Below are 21,618 nucleotides of genomic sequence, written 5' to 3'. Positions count from 1 at the left end.
ACAACTCTCAGGTTATTCTTCCAAGAGTTGGGAAATGCAGCCAAACCTTAGCTCTGGCCGATAGCCAAGGGGCAAGTCAGTGCCAGCATGACAAAAGCAACCACAACTTCACCTCAGCTGTAAATACAAGGGCTGGGACTTTCCCTGAGACCTTTGATGGGAAGTTCTTTCACCCCACACAGACAGACAAGGCTTGCAACATCCCCTCGTCTCGCCCTCCCCTGTGCGCTCGCCCTGGCTTCCACTAGATAAATGCCAGCAAGGCTGTCAGGGTTTCTGCACTCCGCTCTGGGCAATAGGACCTCTCTGCAGCTCTTGAAGTCTCTCCTGCTCCATCACAAACAGCATCTCACTGGCTGGGAAAGCACCGGCTTGCCTAGGGGGACTGCAGAAGGTTGAGTGCACAGGTGAGTTTTGCAGAGGCAAGCCACAGGTTTGTCTCACTTCTGCAGGTGGGAATGGGGAACAGAATGGCTAATCTGTCAACCTAAGAGGTTTGGGTGGGCTGGAACTTAAATTTTTAAGGCTCCTCAAAAAAATTTTACCCCAGCCTTTCTCCCTTCTAGACAAAAAAAAAAAAAAAATACAAAGCCAGGGCATGTCTCCCAGTTTTATTTTGACATTATACAACCTATTAGTCACTAAGAGCTGATGTAAGGAAGCACTGAGACATAGGGAAGGATTTGTATCTGTAAAGTTAGGACAAACTAGAACTTTGGATTAGTCAGTCAGTATTCATAGAGCTTGCATAGTAGATAACGCATTTATTTAATCTTCCAGAGGTGTTTGCTATAGTTAAAGTGGAGAAAGCTTCTGCAGATAAAGATTGGTCAGTGGGTTTTAAATGATGAAGCTAGAAAGTGGAGTTTCTTTCCTAAGCCAGAGCCAAAATTCTGGTTTGAACTTTAGTAGCAAGTGCAGGTACTCCGAGGGTGTTTGATTTACTCCAAATCATAAGTTATCACTAATAACAGTTGGAACTAATGATTCTTTTCACTTCTGGATTCATATGTGGATTTCATGTCTTCTCTCCCGTTCAAGCAGCATACCAATTTTAATCCTGTTTAATATTTTATAAGCAAGGGGCTTCAACGCTGCAGAAAGAAATGGATTTTTCTTAAATATTGTCTTATACCAGCTCCACATTATTAATTCAGAGAACATTTGCAGCTGTCAGAACTGTTCTTCAGCTTTGATATAGGAAAATTTCATATCCCCTCTAAATCTGCAAATACAAACTGTCACTCAAACTATAGGCCAATTTTTTCAAAACTGTTGAGACTTTATAAAATGATGCAATTAGTGGAAGATGTAAATTCTTTTTTAGATGTGGCCTTCCTGAAGCTCCTAGATTTGTTAATAGCAATGATTTAGACTAGCATGAAGTAGTACTGTAACAACATACCAAAATATTCCAACAGTCATTGAGCAATCAGTCATCCCTGTACTTTCTTCCTCCATATTGGAATTTTCTCATACAAGCATATTAAGCACTTTTCATATTTGTACAATTTAAGCAGATGCAATGTTTTTAAATTACTCGTCTTAGTTACAGGCAGAAAAGATAACTGGATAAGGGGTCTACTTTGTGCTGAGAAATTAACAAATTGTGTTGCCTACATTAGTGTTTTACTTCAGAGCAGATTACGTGGGAGCTGCGTCTGCTGCCCTTTGCCACGTACTGTGCCGTGTTTCACATCGCAGAGCAAGCTGGGGACATACAGTCTTGGCTGCTCTTGGGTGAAATATAACAATCCCACCGCTGATGGCAATTAAGCTCACAGGACGAGACCAGAGACAGTCCAAAGTAAAATCCCCAGCAACGTGCCTAGCATGGGTGTTGGGTACTCAGAACCACCTTTTCCTCCCTACGGACCCAGCCCCTCAAAAATACAGACAGCAGCAGAGGCTTTCAGGGACTGTAGTTAAAATTTACACATTTTAAGGCCTCCCTCACTGCTTCCCAGTCTATTTTTATTAAAACCTGTTTATTTGGTAATGTCAAGATTTGAGCCAACTGTTTGTCCCATTCTGTTCTAAGTTACAGTGCTAGCAGAGTGGAACCGCAACATTTTAAACATTTTTTTTTCTGTGGGACATTTTATAGATGTTGGCATCTTGACTTCATTTTTACTCTATTTAGATTTTAATGTATATTGACTTTGGTTTTTGAAAGCTGCTTTTTGGGATGAAAAGGTAGGGACAAGTATTTGAATGTCACCTTTACAGATGCTTATTGCATTTCAAATGTGGGTGGGTTTTTTTTGTCCCTGTATGCTCTAAAACAAAACATTGGGGTGTTTCTTTCTCTTTTGACATCGTTGTTTAGACCCACAGACTTTCTTCTTTCTCAAAAGTTCTCCAATATGTATTCCCCTTAGTGAGAGCACGGCCAATGAAATAGTAAATTCACTTACTTGATGTCGTAGATGGGGCTGTGAGAAACGGGTGCACTCTCAAATGTCCTCATCGAGCATTTTCTGGGCTGCCGATGACAGCTTTCTCCTGTCTGCTGCCACGGTTTGGGCAGGATGCTCCGGCAGGGCTGCGGCAGGCAGTGGGTGGCAGCTTGGGTAAGCTCTGGTTATATCGGTGCTTCTTGGAAATGGAGGAGGAGCGGGAATAGCTGCCAGCAAAAACATTAATTAGAGGACGGACAAAGCTGCCTCCCAACCTCCTAGTAACTACTGAGTACAGCCCTGGAGACAAAATTGCAAAGGTGGCTTCAAGCTATTTTTTTTTACTTTACTAAGCTGTTGAGATGACCCTCTCCCAGTGGAATTACTGAAGGAATGGTCTAACTTTGCTGGTGAAGGCAGAGGTTCAGGCTACCTGGCTCAGGACTGCTCTTCTCATGCTTGGCTGAGCTGCTTTGTGTGCTCCGCTGGCAAAGTGCTGCAGATCACCCTGGTTCAGCGACAAGGCTGGGTCTAAACCTACACTGGGAGATGCAGATCCCATGACTTGCTTAGGAAATCGTGAGGTTAAGATTAAATCAGGAGTGAGGACAGTTTCTCAGCTCCGAATTATTTCCCTCCATGTGCTTTTCCCAAGTGGGGCAGCCTCACCAGGACAAATCTGAATGTGCAGAAAAAACATTTCCATAAACAGCATGATATCCCATAAAAATGAGAATATTAATAAAATTCATTTGAATTCTACAACCTCAACTGCACCAGAGCTTCATACAACTTGGCACTTCAAAGGTGCTTAATTATAATAATCTGCTACAAACTGCTTGATCAATGGTGGAAGCTGCTCAGTCATCCACCTCAGACAAGTTACAGCACCTGAGGACTGGGATCAAAGTGTTTTACTGCTGCCTGTCACTAATACATTAGTGATACCAACTATATGAGCAAGTTTCTGTAGGCCTCTAGATAAACAAGGCTTAAGTGCTAAGAAATATAGTGGGGAGATTGATTGCCAAAGAGCAAAACACTTTCTGGCATCATTAGAGCACAGGAATGTTTGACAAAGGATTTCTCTGGGGTGGTCCCAAGCTACAAGGACTGTGAGAGCAGGAAATATGTAAAAAGACATGAGTACTCACAACAAGTGGGTAATTATGCAATAATCGTAATAGCATAAAATGGTAATGCAATGAAGACAATGGGTTTATTCAGAAAACCCAGTTCCTCATTTTGTATTGCATTTCTTTGCTGGAGCCGCAAGAAAGGGTCACCCTGCAGGAGGGAATTACTTTGTCCAATTAGGCAATTACAAAAGCAGCATGACATTTTGTTTCGTATCTCCTGGCACCTTCTTCCTTCCTCTTCAGCTAAGTTTAGTAAGAGCACATAAGCTTTTCATTTTTCTCTGCTCCGCATCATGTCCCAGGTATCCACCTTTTCCTTCACTCCAATTGCACAGATAGGGCCTGGAGCGTTCCTTTCTTGCTTATCGCATGGTCTGGAAGTGCAGAACCAAGACCGTTACTTCTGCCTTGACCCCACATATTTCACAGGCATAGGAACAAGAGATGGCTTTGACTGAGCCCCAGGAGCAAGGAGAAGACAGAAACGAGGATGACTTCTCTCTGAAGGTGGCAGCATCTGCGTAAGAGGGCTCAGGCAGCAGAGATTTATAAGAGATGTTGTGTAAGGTTTCCCGTGTCCCGGTGCAGTGGACCATGGCGCAGGATAAGGCTGCCCTGTGCTGCCCTGTGAGCAATTCAGCGGCAGTGTTGTGCTTCAAGAGCAGTAGCCCACAGGCACTGCCCGGGCAGAGGGGTTTCATTTGTACCAACGCCCGGGCGAGGAGCTGAGGCAATGACCCACTGCTGCGCACACCCGTCCCCCCTCCGCTTGCCAGGCCAGGGAATCACCACCAGCAGCTCGGGCATCTGCAAAACCTGAGCTGAACCACAGGGAGCTTTGACTGAAAAAAAATAAGCAACTAGATTTTTCCAGTTTCTCGGTGTAGAACACTGCCCTCAAAAGTTCTGCAAATTTTTGATGAATCTCACCTCTGGTTTTGTGTTGTTTTTTTTTTTTTAATTTTAAAAGCATGTTTTTAAATTCAGGCTTCTCAGCAGTTAATTCTCAAAGCCTGCAGCTTAAGGCTGTTGCTTAAAGACTCCTGAAATCATTGGCTTAGTAAGAAGGAAAATTTCTTCCATCTTTAGAAAGAACTATTTTTTAAAAGATTGTCTGATAAGAATTTTTCCTTGCTGAAAAATGCAATAGCATTTAAAATTGTCTCTCTCTTTTTGTGAGGAATGTAATTTCTTTATTTCTGAAAATATCAGTGTTCATTTTGTCCTGAAGGCAGGCATGTCTCCGCAGATGTCACTTGACTGCAGTCAAGTATGAGAGGAAAATGTTCAAGTCCACACAAAAGAAAGGAAGGAAACCAAAAAGAAGCATGTAAATACAACTAATGTATTTCATATTAAGTGAATAAGAAAGATGATAAATTTATCTGCTGTTAAATCACATGTTTTTACGAAGTTTTTTATAACAGCATTTTAGTGTATAGGTTTGCGTAAGCAAGAACACAGATTAATGAACTTTCTGTAAAATCTGCTCGGCCCCATTCCAGACACGTTGCAAATCCACATATATTTGTTTTGGCAAGAAAAGTTCATATTCATGCTCCTTTTTCTTAAATCTTTCATCATAGTCTCCCTCCCACTCCTCAGATTTCGAAGAGCGTAAGACAGCCAAGAACATCGTCACTGCACCGCAGCAGCCACCCCGCCTTTGATTTTATCCCAGGTGTTATGAAGCGACTGGGCTTCATTTTCTTCCTGCTTGTGCCAACCTGGTCCAAAAGCAAGCTAACTGAAAATCAACGATTCCATTAGCGTAAATGGGAAAAGAGTCAGGCTTGTCACGCACTCCTAGAGCTCATAATAAATACGTGGCTTGAACTCTTACACTTTTAGCACTCTGAAGGTCTAGTTTTAGTTGGTTGCTAGTGTAATGCCAGCTAATTCCAGTCTCGGTACTGATGGGCTATCGGTAAAAACATCCCAAATAACATCCCCTGCCCCATCCTCCCTGCCTTTCAACAGACCACAATGGCATAGGGTCACAACTGAAGTGCCGTTTCTCACTTGTTTCCTTCTCTTTTGGTGGTACAGACATGCACATGGGGGTGTGTGCATCATGAATTGTTTAGGGTGTCCACTATTTTAGCCTGATTTCTGTAGGAAGTGAGAATTCTCTGATCATGCAGAGGTATGTGAGTGTATGTATGTTTATATGTGTTCCTCAATCATTTTTTGGTGATGATTTCAAATAAATAGAGCAGGACAAGAGAGGGCTCTGTTTTCATTACGTTGCATGAAAAAAGGCAAGTGAAAACCCCACAGAAGGGTCCTGAAAAATGAAAGACTATACCGTGACTATATACATTTAAAAGTCCTAAAAATCCACATAAGAAGAAATGTTATAGGAGTCATCTCTTGTGATTGAAAACAGCTTCAATCAGCGCTTGTAATCAGCCAAGAAACACAAACCCCTAGGAAGCCAGGCTTCATTATTTCTAGTGTTATTTCTTTGTGAGGCAGAGCTATTTGTTAATGTCTCTAAACAGCAGATAAAAGATGCTCAGAAGAATAGCTTCACAGTGAGGGGAGGACTCTGCAGGAATACAGGAGTTGCTTTTCCACGCGCAGTGGATCTGAAAACACGTCTTTTAAGGTCTCGGGACATCTCCTGGGCCAACTGGGATAAATCCAGTGCTCCTTACACTGTAGGCAGGTCTGTCTCACCTTCTCACTCTTGCTTACCTTCAGGTGTTTTATGAAATATTTTCATTCTCCTTGCAGTTGACTAGGCTGGATTAAAGCTTAATACCTACACACCTCAGAACAGTACAGCAGCCCTGAAAAGACTGAGGAAATTACTCAAGTTATAGCTGGGTCTTACATGTTTATGGGAGCAGTTGGAGGTGGTGAGATTTCCAGTTCTCTCAGTACTTTGCTATGATTTAGACAACATTAAGCACATCTATTTAGGCCTATACTTCATCTATTTGAAGAGCCTCCAGGCAGCTTTAGTGTTCTCCTGATAAAAAGTGAAGATGTGGGAAATGCAATGTCCTCTATAGGAGGATTTATTGTCTCAAACAATTATTTTTATCAGCTTTGTCAAAACTTGGAGCCCAGGACTTTCTGCTGAGAAGAGCAGCAGATATTCATTTGCTTGAGAGAAAATTCATGAATAATTTGTTGTAATACGTTTGTTAGGAGCTATTCTGCTATTTTCTTTATGTGTTTAAGTACTGGATTAATCATGGGAGAGTAGTTTAGCCACATGCCTTTCAGTTTTGGGTGTATCAAGCAACAGAAAATGCAATTTATAATTTAGGGCAGGTTTACTTCTACAAATGCCAGCTTATAAGAAACAGTAATTGTTATAGACTGTGCTCTTTCTCTCTCTGTGGGAATGGTAAAATGAAATTTTAAGTAAATGAGATTGCCTCAGAGTAGTGTACATGTCTTTCCAAGGAGACTTTTTAAATCCTATTTCACCTGTTTTCCAAGCTATGCCAGGATTACTGAAAATTATGCCTCTGTGAAATACTCCCAAAGCTGCACTACTACACGCGCAAGAAATGAAGTCACTCTCTTTCTTTTTTTATATTTAATGAGCTACTATATGTAATTCTAGTGTATTAGGGCACTTTTACCTCATATACAACTTTTGATCATAGATTGCAAGACAAAGTGGAATTCTTATTTACAAAAAAACCCCAACCAGTCAGGGATGACTTTTGCTTGTCAGTACCCGCAATAAACAGCTAAAAGAATAATGACAAGTAACTCTATTCCTGAAAGAAATTGTTTAATTTTGAAGAACTTGACAGCATGTGAAACTAAAAATTACCAACCAAAAAAGCATAATACCAAACAAAAATTTGTACTTATTTACTTATTCGTTCACCCTGCCCCTCCACAGGTATTCAAGGATTTGAAGGGAACAATGAAAAAAGAGACTTGATATAACAAAATAAACAAACAAACAAAACCCCAAACCTGAAAAAAAACAGCCACTTCCACTGCCTTTGACAGTCTTGATTGTAGGCACTGCTCTTTATTGCCACCAGCATGAGTACATGCCATTAACATGGTGTCAAAGCACCATGGTTACCACGAGTGCTGCCCACCTGTGACTGAGGACGTATGTTTATCAGGTAGGGAAGGATCACAGCAGCATTGGGGAAGCAAACCTGATTGAACCTGTTAAGTCTGCTCAAACAGGTATGAGGAAGGTCTGCAGGACATGGGACACCTCCAAAAGGCTTATTTTCAGCAGTTCGGTCCTAAATGCCAACTCAAGATCAGCTCACAGCTGCCCATCAGGATTAAGACGTGTAATCACTTCAACAGTCTGCTGGGCTTTCCCTCCATCGCGGTGGTGAGAATATGGTTTCAAAGTGTTTTGGAACAGACATGCTCTGAATTTGTTGGTGAAATGAGTTGCAATGTGCTCAGCCCTGCCTTTGTGGTTCAAACTATGTAAATAAGTTCTTGTAAGGAACTGCATGTTTTCAGGTGCTTCCTGACCAGAGAGATCCAGAGCTTTGGCTGAAAAAGACCTTTAGCAGAGGCTCAAGGGCTTATGCATGTGAATGCTGTGTGCGAAGTTCAGCTGATCCTTGCTGTGATGATGAGATTTGGGGAAAAAAAAAAAAAATAGAAACAGACAAATCTTCTGTGTTAAAAGAGCAGTAAAGTTAAGGAGAGATGTAAGAAGTCATGTCAGCAGCTTAAAATGAGGTCTATAGGAGGGAATAGTCTGAACCCAAACCACGTATCCCAGATGTCCCCGTTTCACTACTGTACAAGCAGAGTTAAACATCAAAGGTTAGTGAACCTGAGGGAAGAATTAACTTCTTCATGCAGCAGGATACTATTAGAGTTCAGCTGTGCAATGGACTAAATTTAATAAGCTCCAAAGTGTCAACCCCAGTGTCTCCCCATCATTATAGAAAAATAACCATTCTGAAATCTGGAGAAACAAGCTTCTTCTGGAAAGGTGAACCTAGAAAACAGACCGTTCATAGTGATATTCTAGCACATGAATCACTGGAATATGCAGCCAATACTGTTGTCATGACTCATGTATAACTGTATATGAATTCAGGCAGATGAATCTACCCCCAGTATGCTATATAATCGGCCAGATGTACTATGTCAGGACCTTTATTTGCCTCCAGAATGTTGTACTAGAACAATGGCAAGCTGCTCCAGACAGGCCATTCTCACGCCTAGCACTGTTTATTATTTGCAGAGTGTAACAGAGTCCCTGCCCTTGTATACAAGGAAATAGCAGTCAAAATATGTAGTTTACATAGAAAGAGGGCCCTTGATACTTCACTCTAAGTTATGCTCCCGTAATATTTGTTCTGCATATAAACCTTTGGGATTATGATTGTTAAAAATGAGCCCCAAAAGAAAAAAAAGAAAAAAAAGGATAAATGGATCAGTGTCACAGATCTTGAGACTAGCTCCTCAGTAGACAACACCATAACCTACCTGGGTCACAGCTGTGCTGGCCATTAACTCTATTCTTGTTCTACTTGTAAACCTTTCTTTTTCACGGCTATGGATCAAACTCCTGGCAATGCTGTGGCCATTTATCTTCTCATACTACTTATATCCTGCTTCATCTTCTTAAACCTTTGCCCTGAATCAAAAGATAAAAGAACATAGACTTAGTCGAAGGTTTTGGAAAACGATAGAGGGGAAAATACAAAGGTTCTGTCATGGTTGGGAGCCACCACAGGCCACCAGATGAGATCGAATGCTCAAAAATTGACTTGTCCATCTAGCAGAATAATAAGTAGATTATACCAAACTCTGAAGGTGGGAAGATGATGTTCCATGAGAAGTACAATTTGAGAGGAAAATGAGATTGGAAGATTTGACAGCTCCTTAAAGAAACTATGATAAAAGCAGAGACATAAAATTTGCGGCTCAGAGGAAGGACTGCAGTAAGACAGCCACGTGGCTGGAGCTGTGAGTTCTTCAGAAACTTCAAACCCAAAAAGCATACATAAGTCAAAATCTGTGGACAAGCACAGAATAATGGTACTAAGATGTTGATAAGATTTGAAAAGCCTCAGCACAAAAAGAAATGTAATTAGTAAGGTACATCTAGCATAACAAGAAGTTTCCTGTATAAACACAAAATGTTAAAGGAAAATCAAGAAGTGAATTGATCCACCACTCAACTGAGAGAAAGCTATTGACTAGTGATTCCAAGAAAGCCAACTCTGTAATGCCTATTTTGCTTTTTCTTCACTAGAAGGGTGAACGGTGATAAAAGGGTTTACACCAGTAGCAAAGAGCTGAAAATTCCAGCTAGATGACAGAAGAAAGAGATTAGGCCGTGCTTAGGTGAGTTACATGACCTAAGATCAGCGAGGCTGATGGAATTCACCTCACATTGTTCAGGGGATAACTGAAGCATTTCCACAGCCATTAATAACTATCTCTAAGAACTGTGTGGAAGAGGTAAAGTTTTGAATGACTGGAAAGACAAGGATAACAGCTATCCTTAAAAGTAAGAAGAAAGAGGAGGTACAAAATTATGGTCCAATCAATTTAAGTCCAATTCTCAAACAAATGGAGGGAGCAAATAGAAGATAAGAAACAAATGGGTTATAGGCACATGGATTAATCAAGATCAAATGATTCCAAACTAACCTCATTTCCTCTTACGACAGGATAACAGGCCTTGGGAATCACAGAGGCTATACAACTTGATATGAGTGAAGTTTTTAGTATGGGAAATGTTAGAGAAGATTTTCAAAAGTCTACTAGGAGAATGTAGCCTAGATTAAACTAATATAAGGTAAGGTTCTGCAGAACTAGCCAAAGAAGCACTTTCAGTCTCTCAGTTAATCATTGTCAAAATGGAAGACTACATTTACTGCAGACATACAGGGGGTCTCTCCTGGCAAAAGTCCTGTTCCAGTATTTCATTAAATAGCTGGAATAGACACTATGCTTATTAAAGCTGACAGTCTGACAAAGTTGAAAAAGGCTGCAAGCACATTAGAGGGCAGGCTTAGAAATCAAAGTCATCTTGACAAATTGAAGCTACAGTTTGAAAAAATATGGTGCTATTCAACAGGGACAAGTGCACGATACAGCTCTGAGTCAGAAAAAAACTACAGAAATCGAGGATGGAGCAATTGGTGTGGGAGCAGTCCAATTAAAGTATTGGGTATAACAGGATGCATTTAGGTTAGTATTTCACTTCCGATCAGATGCAGAAGCAGATCACCACTTACCAAGCTTTGCTTCACATCACAGAGAGCTCTTGGAGCATATGAAACTAGATTCCTTTCCACAAAAGCTGAGCCAGAAGACAGGCTTTGGGTGCACCCCAATGCACTGCAGCTGCTAATGGGCACTCGGGCTGCAGTACAAGACCAAAGTTAGTCCAAGGTGGAAATCTCTGACACATGGATAGTGTGAACACCATGTGCTCAGCACCAGCTGTTTCACTCCACATCTTGGTTCCTTTTGCCACACACTACTTGTTAAAGTACTCATAGCCTTAATGCATCACAACCTGACTGTGAATCAGCTGTGTTGTGAATAAGACAAATGTGACAGTGGGATGATGTGTTGTCTATTAGGCAAGTGAAGCAATCCTTTTCTCTCTGGTAAGATCTCAGCAAGAGTACTGCATTCAGTTTTAGCACCGTACTTTTAATTAACAGCTGGAGCAGTTTAGCCTAGGAAGATCAGAAGAAAGCCATAAGAAAGATCACCACTCTCAGAAGCATGAGTTGCTGGGAAAGATCTGGGCTTGTTTTATCTAGAGAAGAAAAGGGTAAAATGGTAACAGCTTTCATGTCCAACAAAGGCTGCTGCAAAGAGAAGGGGGATAAATTGACATCTATGTCTACTGGGGAGGAGGTGATATAGATTAGACATAGGAAAATCTGCCTAATAGTATGGGAGAAGGCAGTAAGCAAGGAAGACTTCAGTATCCACAGCACAGGAAGGTTTTACAAAACAGGTTAGACAAGAATCTGTTAGACTTGGCTTAAACATAGTTCAACCTGCCTTAGGGAGGGAGATGGACCAGATAATCTCTTGAGATCACTACCAGAGTTATTTGTTTTTCTTCATTTTTAAATGTAAATAGTAAAATTATTCTTTCCTGCTCCTTTCATCTTGTCTTTCTGCCTTTTGAATCATTTCACTGATCTCCCATCTGCCATTTCATGTTACATCTTTCTGATCTTTTCCATTATCCTTCCCAGTCTGTGTCTCAGTCCCATCTCTGCCTTTCCACTTGTGGCTCTGTACTTCACCTGCGGCATTGCTTCTGCTAGGAAATCCCTCCTTTTTCCCAGGTGTAAGGCAACATGCCTGTCTTCATTCAAATTCCTACATAACCAAAGTATTTACATACAATTGCTGAACTAAACATTGTACCTTCATTCAGTTCCCCTAGTGTTCATGTACTGGGTAAAAACGACAGTCTTGCACAGTTAGCTTATTTTTCACTTTCAGTGTCTTCCTTTATCATTACTAACCAAGTGGTAATAAGATCAGAGATTACCAGCATTTTCCTTAAAATAGGGTAATTTGTTGTATAAGAATACAGCAACAATGCAGAAGAGAAAGGACACAGTTAATCATTACAGAAGCTTACATGGATTATCTTTCAAATAACAAAAGGCATCACAAGTGCTCTAATGTTAGAGGGATGGATGTAAGCAAAAATACTATGTATGGATACAAATCTCTATGGCTTTTTCTCAGATAATACACAGCTTCATATATAAAAGAACAGATAATGAGTACTACATGATTTTTTGCTGGTGTTTCTGCTTCCTGGCACTTTGAGAGCACTCAGCGTAACCCATGGGCACAGAGCAGACCCCCACTGTTGCCGGCTGCTTACCGAGACCCCTGTGTCAGCCTTTGGGCTGAGCTCCCCCACACCAGACTGGCCCTGTGTACCCTGTGATGTACTTCTGCTTCACATCCTTCCCACTGATGTATGACAGTAAAACATCTTGTCCTATAGCAAATGAATATCTTCTCTCACTGCGGCTATCGCTGTCATGGACTCTGGGAGGCCATTTTTCTTGTTTTGGCTTTACACCCACCCAGTTGCCATCAGAGGCTGCATTTTGTTCAAATACACACAGCAAAGCCAGAATTTACCTATGCACTGTCTGTGTGCCCATAACCTACCCCCTGAATCCACCTCCAGAAGTTCACTGCAAAGCCAACAACCTTCTTCTAGTGCAACAACAGCCAGCTGGCACAAAGGCATGTTGGAAGGAAGCAAAAAAAGGATTCAGTGGAGAAAATGTATTTAATTTCCATCTTTGTTAGAAGGAGGCATGGTCCAGAAGGCCTGGGATTTAAAGGCAAACTTGCCTCATCTTACGTGTGATTTTCAGAAGTAGCAGATGCACTATTAAATTAATATCAGTTTTACAATATACTTAATTTGTTAAGAAATTAATTGGTGACCAGTTTATTTCTGGTATATAATGTGTACCATCATAACAGCTATGGGCATCCCTATTAAGTATTTTCTGAAAAAGAAAAGGTAAATTCTGCTTACTTTACTCAAGCAAATTGTCTCTCTTGTTAAAAATGGTATTAAGATAAATTAGACCACCAGTATTAAAGGCACCATTAATGCTCTTCAGCTTTCTATGGAATAATATTCACTGCTTTGTGCAAGTCCCTTTACATCTGATATAGTGCTCCAAGAAACTGTATTTTGAAAAAAAAAGAATGTTCCTTACATTCATTTTTCTCTTCATCTCCCTCTTTTTCTCTTTTCTGGCAAGATGAGTTCAGTGTTCACGAGCAAATGAGATGTTCAGTATTAGTGAACAACGGAAGCACTTTATAGACTTATTTCTTGCTGGTGAATTAATTTCTTTTAGAAGCTCAAACGAAACAACTTTGACTCATAACATCCATTTGAGGTTGGGTTTTTTTTCCTGTCTTAATTTGGAGAGAATGATTTGCACAGTTCACTCACCAATAACTTAATGATTTCTTGAGGACAAATACAGAAGTTTTCAACTGGATGATCGTGTGTTACAACTAAGTTTTACTTTCCATTGTAGATATGAGCCTACTTTGTTAAGAGGAAAAATTAAGAAAGGAAAGTTGAGTTTTATTAGGTACTGAGTTGCACCATTAATATTACATATGCAACTCTTCTGTTCTTTTTGAAATACAGACTATCCCCAAAAAGGAATTTTATAGCTTTAGTCACATTAGAGCCTCATGGGACATTAATAAAGCCCTCAGAGAATGATTTTTAAACACGTCAAAGGACTCTGCATTTGTATGCATGTGTCAGAGCACACAAATATGCAGGAGACATTCAGATGGGTCCTTTTGAGGGTCTATTTTCATGCTCAGTGTGTTACTTGATGAAGTAGACAGAGTCCAGCTGGGTAGCTGGGACTGCAGCTTCAGAGAAGCTGGGATTAACACCCTGCTGCTCTGCAAAGCCTCCCGGGGGACCTGCACGAGCCACACAGGCCACGAGCACACAGATCCTTGGGCCCTTCTCTGCCTGAATCAATGCCTTCCCCTCATGACCAGAAGCAAACTCCCTTGGCAGCTCTCTAAATCCCAGGGCTCCCACAGCTTATTGCAAGAACAGTGCTGAGCCGGCACTGATACCGACTGAGGGTTAGCTAGCTACATACAGAGCTAGTTCAAGCCAAAATCTTCACATATAATTCTCAGAATGAGTATTTCTCTGCCTACCTTGCTAGTGAAGCTTATAGACTACAGCACAGGCCAAAAAGATGTGTGCATCCCTGACTCACTTAACTTTAGGTCACAGCAGGGTAAGAGAAAATTCAGGCTTGATTTTTTTATTCACCAAACAAATGCACATTTTGGGTCAAACAATTCAAAATCATGGCAGATATTTAAAAATAAAACCCTGTTCTGGCTAGAGAAAAATAAAAAAAAAAAAAAAAGAAAGCAAAGGATGTCATCTCAGTATTTTTAAATGGCAGAGTTTCATGCTGAACGGTGCTTCACAGAATGTAAGCAAAGGGTTAATAAATAGCAGTAGCGAAGCAATTGTTTTGAGTCTAGCTAACCTTTCCATGCATTTCTTTCCTGCAAGTTGGAAAATCGGTTATTCCCACAGCTTTAACGAAGACAGTTACCTGTGACGCAGGGAAAGACTTGAATCAGGGCTCCTGCAAATTAAATGGCAGCTCGAAGCACTAAATTACTGGCCAGTCCAACACAGGGGTCCCTCAAGATCTCCTGTTGGAGGTCTTCGTTCGAGCCTTAGGTTTTCTGGTCTGAGTTCACCTTTTGTAGAGTGAGGACAACAGCATGTGGACCTTTGGAGTGGACCCTTTTGATTCTGTATTTGTATCATGGGCCTCACTCTGCAAGTACAGAGCGTATGTACTGCTATGGCATGGATAATACATTAAAGACTTTGAAGTTTCCAGGTACAGTGATAAAGGAGGACAGATAAAAACCTCAAAGAGAATTTTATTATGAGTAATATATAAATATCAGAAATAAATGTTCAACATGAAATATTTCAATTCCACTGTCCAAATGCTTCACGGGACAGTCTTCAGAAAATTGAAGAAAAATAATAAAGCAAACTGGCACTGACTACTCATGTTAAGGAAATACAGATGACAAAAGATACATTTGTAGCAACCTTTTATATTATCTCTTCTTCAAGTATTTTACCAAAGACCTTCCAGGTTCTAAACAGATTAGAAACACACACCTCTTCAATGTTTTTGTATAGCATAAGTAAGCAGAAATTACTCTGAAATGTGTGCAACCCTTGCTCTCTGTGCTCCTTTATCCTTTCCTCCCGCTTTCCCTTTGAGAGAGGAAAATGGCAACAGTTCAGCTGAATGTTAAAATCCATACAATGGATGGAAAAGAGGGTGCTGTAAGAGATGGAGAGATGAATATCCAGAACTGTTTTTTAAAAACTGTACAGAAGTCTTCTGAGAGTGTGTATTCAGAAGAGCGTGCAGGAAGCATATTAAGAGGCAAGAAAACTCTCAGATATTTATTTTATATAGCCGGAGTGAATGCTAACCTTTCATCATCAAAAGACTGATGTTTTGCTTAGTTTGATCCTATTACCTCTTTTTTTTTTTTTTTTTTTCCAGATGAATAAAAATTCTTCCAACACAATGGCTTTGGCTCCGAACACTTCAAACAAAAGAGAGACAGTGTGCATATTTGGAACTGGAGATTTTGGAAGAGCTCTGGGGCATAAAATGATTCAGTCCGGCTACCCTGTCGTGTATGGAAGCCGAAGCACGCAGACATCCAGCCTGATTCCCAAGGATGCCGAGGTGTTGAGCCACGCAGAGGCAGCACAGAAAGCTGCCGTCATCATTATAGCAGTCCAGAGGCAACATTACAACTTCCTTACACCACTAGCAGAAATTCTCCATGGAAAAGTCTTGGTGGACATAAGCAACAACTTAAAAATAAACCAGTACCCCGATTCCAACGCAGAGTACCTGGCTCAGCTGGTGCCCGGCGCAAAGGTTGTGAAAGCCTTTAACACCGTGTCAGCCTGGGCCTTGCAGTCGGGCACACTGGATGCAAGCCGGCAGGTAAGACTGAGAGACGGGGAGTTCCTATGTCACAAAGTTATATATCGTACGTCTTCTTAACAGCTAGACAAAACACATACGGGACATATGACTCAGACGGGGTCGAGATGGAATTTTCACTATAATTGTCCACTTCAAATTAAACGTAAGCTAAAATTTACAATTGGTTTGTAATATGGCACGATGAGGAATATCAATAGCTTGCCTCCAGACTTGCTAAGGTGTTTGGAGACACTAGAGAAGGAAGGAAAGAAAGACAGCAGAGCTAGAAAGAGAAAGACAGCAAATCAGGAAGAAACGAGGGCTGCATCAGTTGTTCACCAGGATTGTAAAGTTAAACAGAAAGGAGATGGGAGGAATATATCAAAGCAAGAATAAAATGAAAAAAGCAAGAAAAGGGAGGCAAGGGATATGATGGGGCAATAGCATAAGTATGGGCAACAGAAGTCAGCTGGAAGGTGAATGAATTAATAAAGTTTTCTCAATTAGAATCCATCACCACAGACGTTTAACACAACAACAGTGTATGCAAACCGTTTTAACCAGCTCCTTAACCACAGGCCAGCTAGCACAGAGATGGTCATAGGAAGCAACACAGCAGCTTATTTGAAGACAAATCATTTATTATTACCAGTTTTTCTGCCGCTCTGAGGGGTAGTGCTGCTGTACAACACACGGTTTCATTGTTCTTTCCAGATACAAAATTTTGCCACTTGAAACAATCTCCTTCCCCAAAGAAAAGACTCATAATCTCAGTTCTTGGACCTGTTGGTGAAGAAAGTACCTATGGGCTACTTTTTGCCTATATAAATTAAGGCCAGCAGGGAAGCCAGCAAGTAGCCTAGGAAACTTGTGCTTATTGTCCATATCCAGGCAGGATGGCAGTAGAGGATGTCACAAAAGTCTGTCTAAATTAAAATCCTGTTTGTTTTTGGTTGCAGGTGTTTGTCTGTGGCAATGACATAGAAGCTAAACAAATGGTGATGGATATTGTTCGTGCACTGGGTCTCACTCCATTAGATCAGGGATCCCTGCTGGCTGCTCGGGAAATAGAAAATTACCCTCTGCAGCTCTTTCCAATGTGGAAGTTTCCCATCCTTTTGTCCCTTGGCCTAACCGCATTCTTCTTCTTCTACTGTTTGATTCGTGATGTAATTTACCCTTACATTTATGAAAACAAAGACTTTTCTTTTTTTATTGCAATTTCCATTCCAAATCGGATCTGTCCTGTATTGGCACTCATCCTTCTTGCCTTGGTTTATGTTCCTGGTGTACTTGCTGCAATTATTCAGTTATACAGAGGTACCAAATACCGCCGTTTCCCAGATTGGCTGGACAAATGGATGCTGTGTAGGAAACAACTTGGACTAGTAGCCTTGGCATTTGCTTCTCTGCACGTTTTGTACACTCTTGTTATCCCAATTCGATCTTTTGTGAGATGGAGAATCAGCAGTCAAACCATCTCCCAGGTAAGATTTGTTCTCTGCTCTATGTCTTCCTTTCTTCTGACTCTGTCACAAATACTATCTTCTATCTTGAGCTTCAGAAATTCATGTGGACGGTCTAAAGTTCTTTACAATAAGGTTATTTTCCTTGTTTCTGTGATCCTTTCAATGATTGGTATATCCAAAGTTTGTTGATATTATGTTGAGTTGAGGGGATTTCTAGCCTCAGTCTTCCTCCTAGAGAATTTACATATTAATAAAATAAGCAGGAAAAATTTAAACATTAAGAACAATTTAAAGAAACTTATTTCCCTATTTATCCATATACCTTCAAGAATGGCACATATTTTGACTTTCTGACCTTATTTAACAACAAAGGATCACATACCTGTCCTCAACAGTAGGTCTACAGCAGTATAAAACATGCACCACAATTACAGGTACACAGAACCTATATGTAACATAATGCGTCTTATGCTTTTTGAGTAGGCATTCAAAGTAAAACTCCAATCATTTTCAGAGTGTTAATGTATAACATTTATCTCCTAGTTACCTTAAAGCATATTTTTTCTGCATATCGATCCTAAAACTGTTATCACGAAGATATACCTGGTCTTCTTTTCTTCAGGCACAGAAAAATGAAACAGAACCACTCAACATCACTAATGCCTGGCTTAGTGACTCTTATTTGGCTTTGGGGATTTTAGGATTTTTTCTATTCATTCTTCTGGGAATAACTTCCTTGCCTTCAGTCAGCAACAATGTCAACTGGCGAGAATTTCGATTTGTACAGGTAAGAAAAAGACTTATTCTAAAAAACCTTCTTCCCTTATAAACTATGACCACAGGCAGATTTACTAGAGACTTAGGGCTTTCCTCCATCAGTATCTCCAAATGTGATGTGTGCACTATCCACCATCACACAGTGGAAAAAGAATCTACATAGCTATACAGCTCACCTGTGAAAAAACACAACTGCTCTGATGGCTGATTATGGTTCAAGTGGGATTACTGCATTAACAAGAGAAAATAGGAAGGCATGAGCTCCTCAATGACAAACAGAAAGCTGACATTGTGGAATTATCGAATTCCACAATTATAATAAGTCAGAAAATATTTTAGCCATTTATCGGGCTAATTTTGTTGGTTCACAAGACAATTCAGTTTAAAATGGGTCTGAAAAATGACTTCATAATTCAGATCCTCTCAATGCCAAGCATCTAAAGAGAATCTGCAGCTTCTGCAGACTCTGGAAACTGCTGTGCCTATAAACAGGCTGCCCTTGGTAACACTATAATCTCAGCCCCCCCTTCAGAGGAAGGTTGGTGCAAACTGCTGTGCCTCTGCAGGAGCTGGGCTGGCAGGGGAGGGGGGGCAAGGGAAGGGGAAATTACTATCAATGAATGTTTTATCAAGGCCAAAAACTTGCACAGTATGGTAGTTCTGGATGGATTAGCACTAGAGCATATAAAAGCTTGGATCCCTCCACTGAATTTCCGCATTTTCTCTGCGTTTTCACAAATATGACAACCACTAGGCAGTATGTGGGAGCTGGCAAAAATTATCAGGGTTGTTGATGGAGAAAAAACCAAAGAAGTGTGTTTCACCTCAGTCCGTTTGAATTAATCTTTATTTAAAAACAATAAGAGCCTTTATATTATATAAAACAGTTTCATTTCAGCAGTCTCCAATTAGTCCCAAAGTTGGCACATTCCACAAAGCTTACTGTGTCCTGTAAATTGCATTTGTTCTGGTTTAATTTACTGGTTTAACCTCCTTTTCTTTCTTTCTTTCTTTCCTTTGTTCTCTCCTAGTCCAAACTGGGATATCTGACACTGGTTTTGTGCACTGCACACACGCTGGTTTATGGTGGAAAGTGGTTCCTGAGCCCGTCATCATACAGATGGTATCTTCCAAACGCCTATATGCTCTCCCTCATTGTTCCATGCATTGTACTCGTTCTCAAATTTGTGCTGATATTTCCTTGTCTAGACAAACCTCTCACGCAAATTCGACAGGGATGGGAGAGGAATCCCCAATACTCAGAACAGTCAAATTACATTATCAACAAGTCTGCTGTATAATTAGGCTAAGCTGTATTATCAAAAATAAGAAAAAAATATTATGAAGGCATATCATGAAGTCCTGAGCCTCCTATATCTGGAGAGTGAGAGAAAAAGTGAAAAACTTAGCCAGACCCTGAGTAAAATAAAGCCACCCCAATGACAAGCTTAAAATACACATCAAATGAGGCCATTGAGTTCCCGCACCCCAGGCACGCTTTCACACAGGTGCAGGCCCTCTCTTTTGCTCCGGGTATTCCGTCTTGCCTATTCGCCCTCCATTCCTAATAAGGGTATGAGAGAAATAAGTGGTGCTCCATGTCCATCCTGTCATTCCAAGCCTCCTCCAGGGCTGGGCAGGACCAGAGTAACCCTTGGCATTGGATGGCATCTGCTTCTCTTCCCTATCCTGCCCATTGGGACTCAGGTCTACATGCACCTACACACATCCACACAAATCCATATGTGATCGTGCACAAACACACACCCTGCTTCCACCCCCAGAAGCCACCAGCAGCCACAGAACAGGTGCAGGATGGATACCAGCTGAGGAAGAACTCCCTTCCTCCCAGCATTAGTTTATCCTCCATTAACATCTGATCTGAAGAGACCTATGTTCATATCTGAGCAATAGTTGAGTAAGATTTGTTTGGCTTCTGTACAGGAACTCTAAGGTTCAAAGTGTATGGGCCAAGGATTACTCAATCCTTGCTTGTACTGCTCTACCTGAAACTCAGGTGGTAAGCGGATGGAGGAGTGACCAAAATGCCAGAAAGACATGAGATGTGCTCACAAGCCTAAGCTTCTCCACATGTACAGGCAAGAAATGGTCAGTGATTATTTGTGTAAGCACTGAGTTGTAAGGAAACAAACTGAAGGAGAATCCTATTATATCGCTGAGTTGTACTATATGTCATGGTTATATGTCATGAAGAGAATACTGTTGATCTTTAAAAAAAATAAATCTTTGGATGCAATATTACAAATATTCTATGAAAATATACATATTTTAACCACAATAAAGAAATTTTTTTACAGTGTTGAGCTCTGTTATCATTTCTGGAACCTCTTTCAATACGATGCAGCTGCCGGTATGCTCAGTTGCACAGAGGTGTTGGAAGGCCTCAGGGCAAGGAATAAAATGGGATCCTGTCCTCAGCCAGCTGTCTGGGCTTACCTCTCCCCATCTTTGTTCGCTCCTTGGATGCTCACATAAGCAGATCTTTGCTTAGTCATCAAAATGAGCTGAGGATGCTGTGGAAAACCAGGATCCAGCTGGGAGGATGACCTCCTGTTAAACTGGAAACAGAGAATCTGACAGCCTCCTTCACATTGGAGAATAAAGAAAAGGCAAAATGCATTTGTTTTTATAGGATGAGAATTGCTTTCTATCGTTTGTCTCTCTGTTGCTCTCCTCCCTGTCCATACAGAGGATAAATACTCACAAATATGAAAGTACAAGCATGCTAGCTAGTATACCTACCTGTACTTTCAAACAAGTGCTATCAAGCAGATTTTTAACAAAATTAACTATCTGAATGATACTTATCAAAACTTTTCTTAACAACAGAGTCTTTTATAGTTCTGGACATACATCCTCTCTTCTCGTCATCCTCTGGCCCAGAATGAACTTGTTTCTAATCCCCAAAAGAATGGTAAAGGAGTCTGGTGTATCAGCAATTGGTGGAGCCAAATTTCTTGGAAATAACTCTGGCATCAAGTATTCTTACTCACCAGCACTGGTGCATACATCATACTTGGCATGTCATAAACTGATGTACATATGTTTATACAGGTCTAAACAGAAGTTTTCCCTGAGCCGTCACTCCATTTCAAGCTTCCATCAGAGATTTTCCATGTTAATCTTATGGAATCATTTACACAAAAGGGATTGTGTATGGGCTCAAAGGGCTGAGTGACGAGACTGTTGTGAGGATGCCTATAACACCTCTTTACAGCTTCTTAAAGAAGAGGAGAGAAAAGCAGAAGCAGCAGCAAGAGGGAAGGAGAACAGAAGCAGCAGC

At 40.8% G+C, this 21,618-nt stretch overlaps 1 protein-coding gene across 1 annotated transcript; it reads left to right on the top strand.

The window, feature by feature from the left end:
• Nucleotides 1-252: 252 nt before the first annotated feature.
• On the top strand, nt 253-19,615 carry STEAP4 (STEAP family member 4). The gene is given in 6 exon segments (XM_009888962.1): nt 253-328; nt 331-407; nt 15,631-16,086; nt 17,028-17,555; nt 18,160-18,324; nt 19,346-19,615. Coding segments are annotated over 6 exon segments (1,572 nt in total).
• Nucleotides 19,616-21,618: the final 2,003 nt, after the last annotated feature.

The sequence above is a fragment of the Charadrius vociferus genome, unplaced genomic scaffold, assembly GCF_000708025.1.
Source record: "Charadrius vociferus isolate BGI_N301 unplaced genomic scaffold, ASM70802v2 scaffold297, whole genome shotgun sequence".
NCBI lineage: Eukaryota > Metazoa > Chordata > Aves > Charadriiformes > Charadriidae > Charadrius > Charadrius vociferus.
The sequence above is the reverse complement of the archived record's forward strand: the minus strand, read 5'-3'. Positions and strand labels throughout refer to the sequence as shown.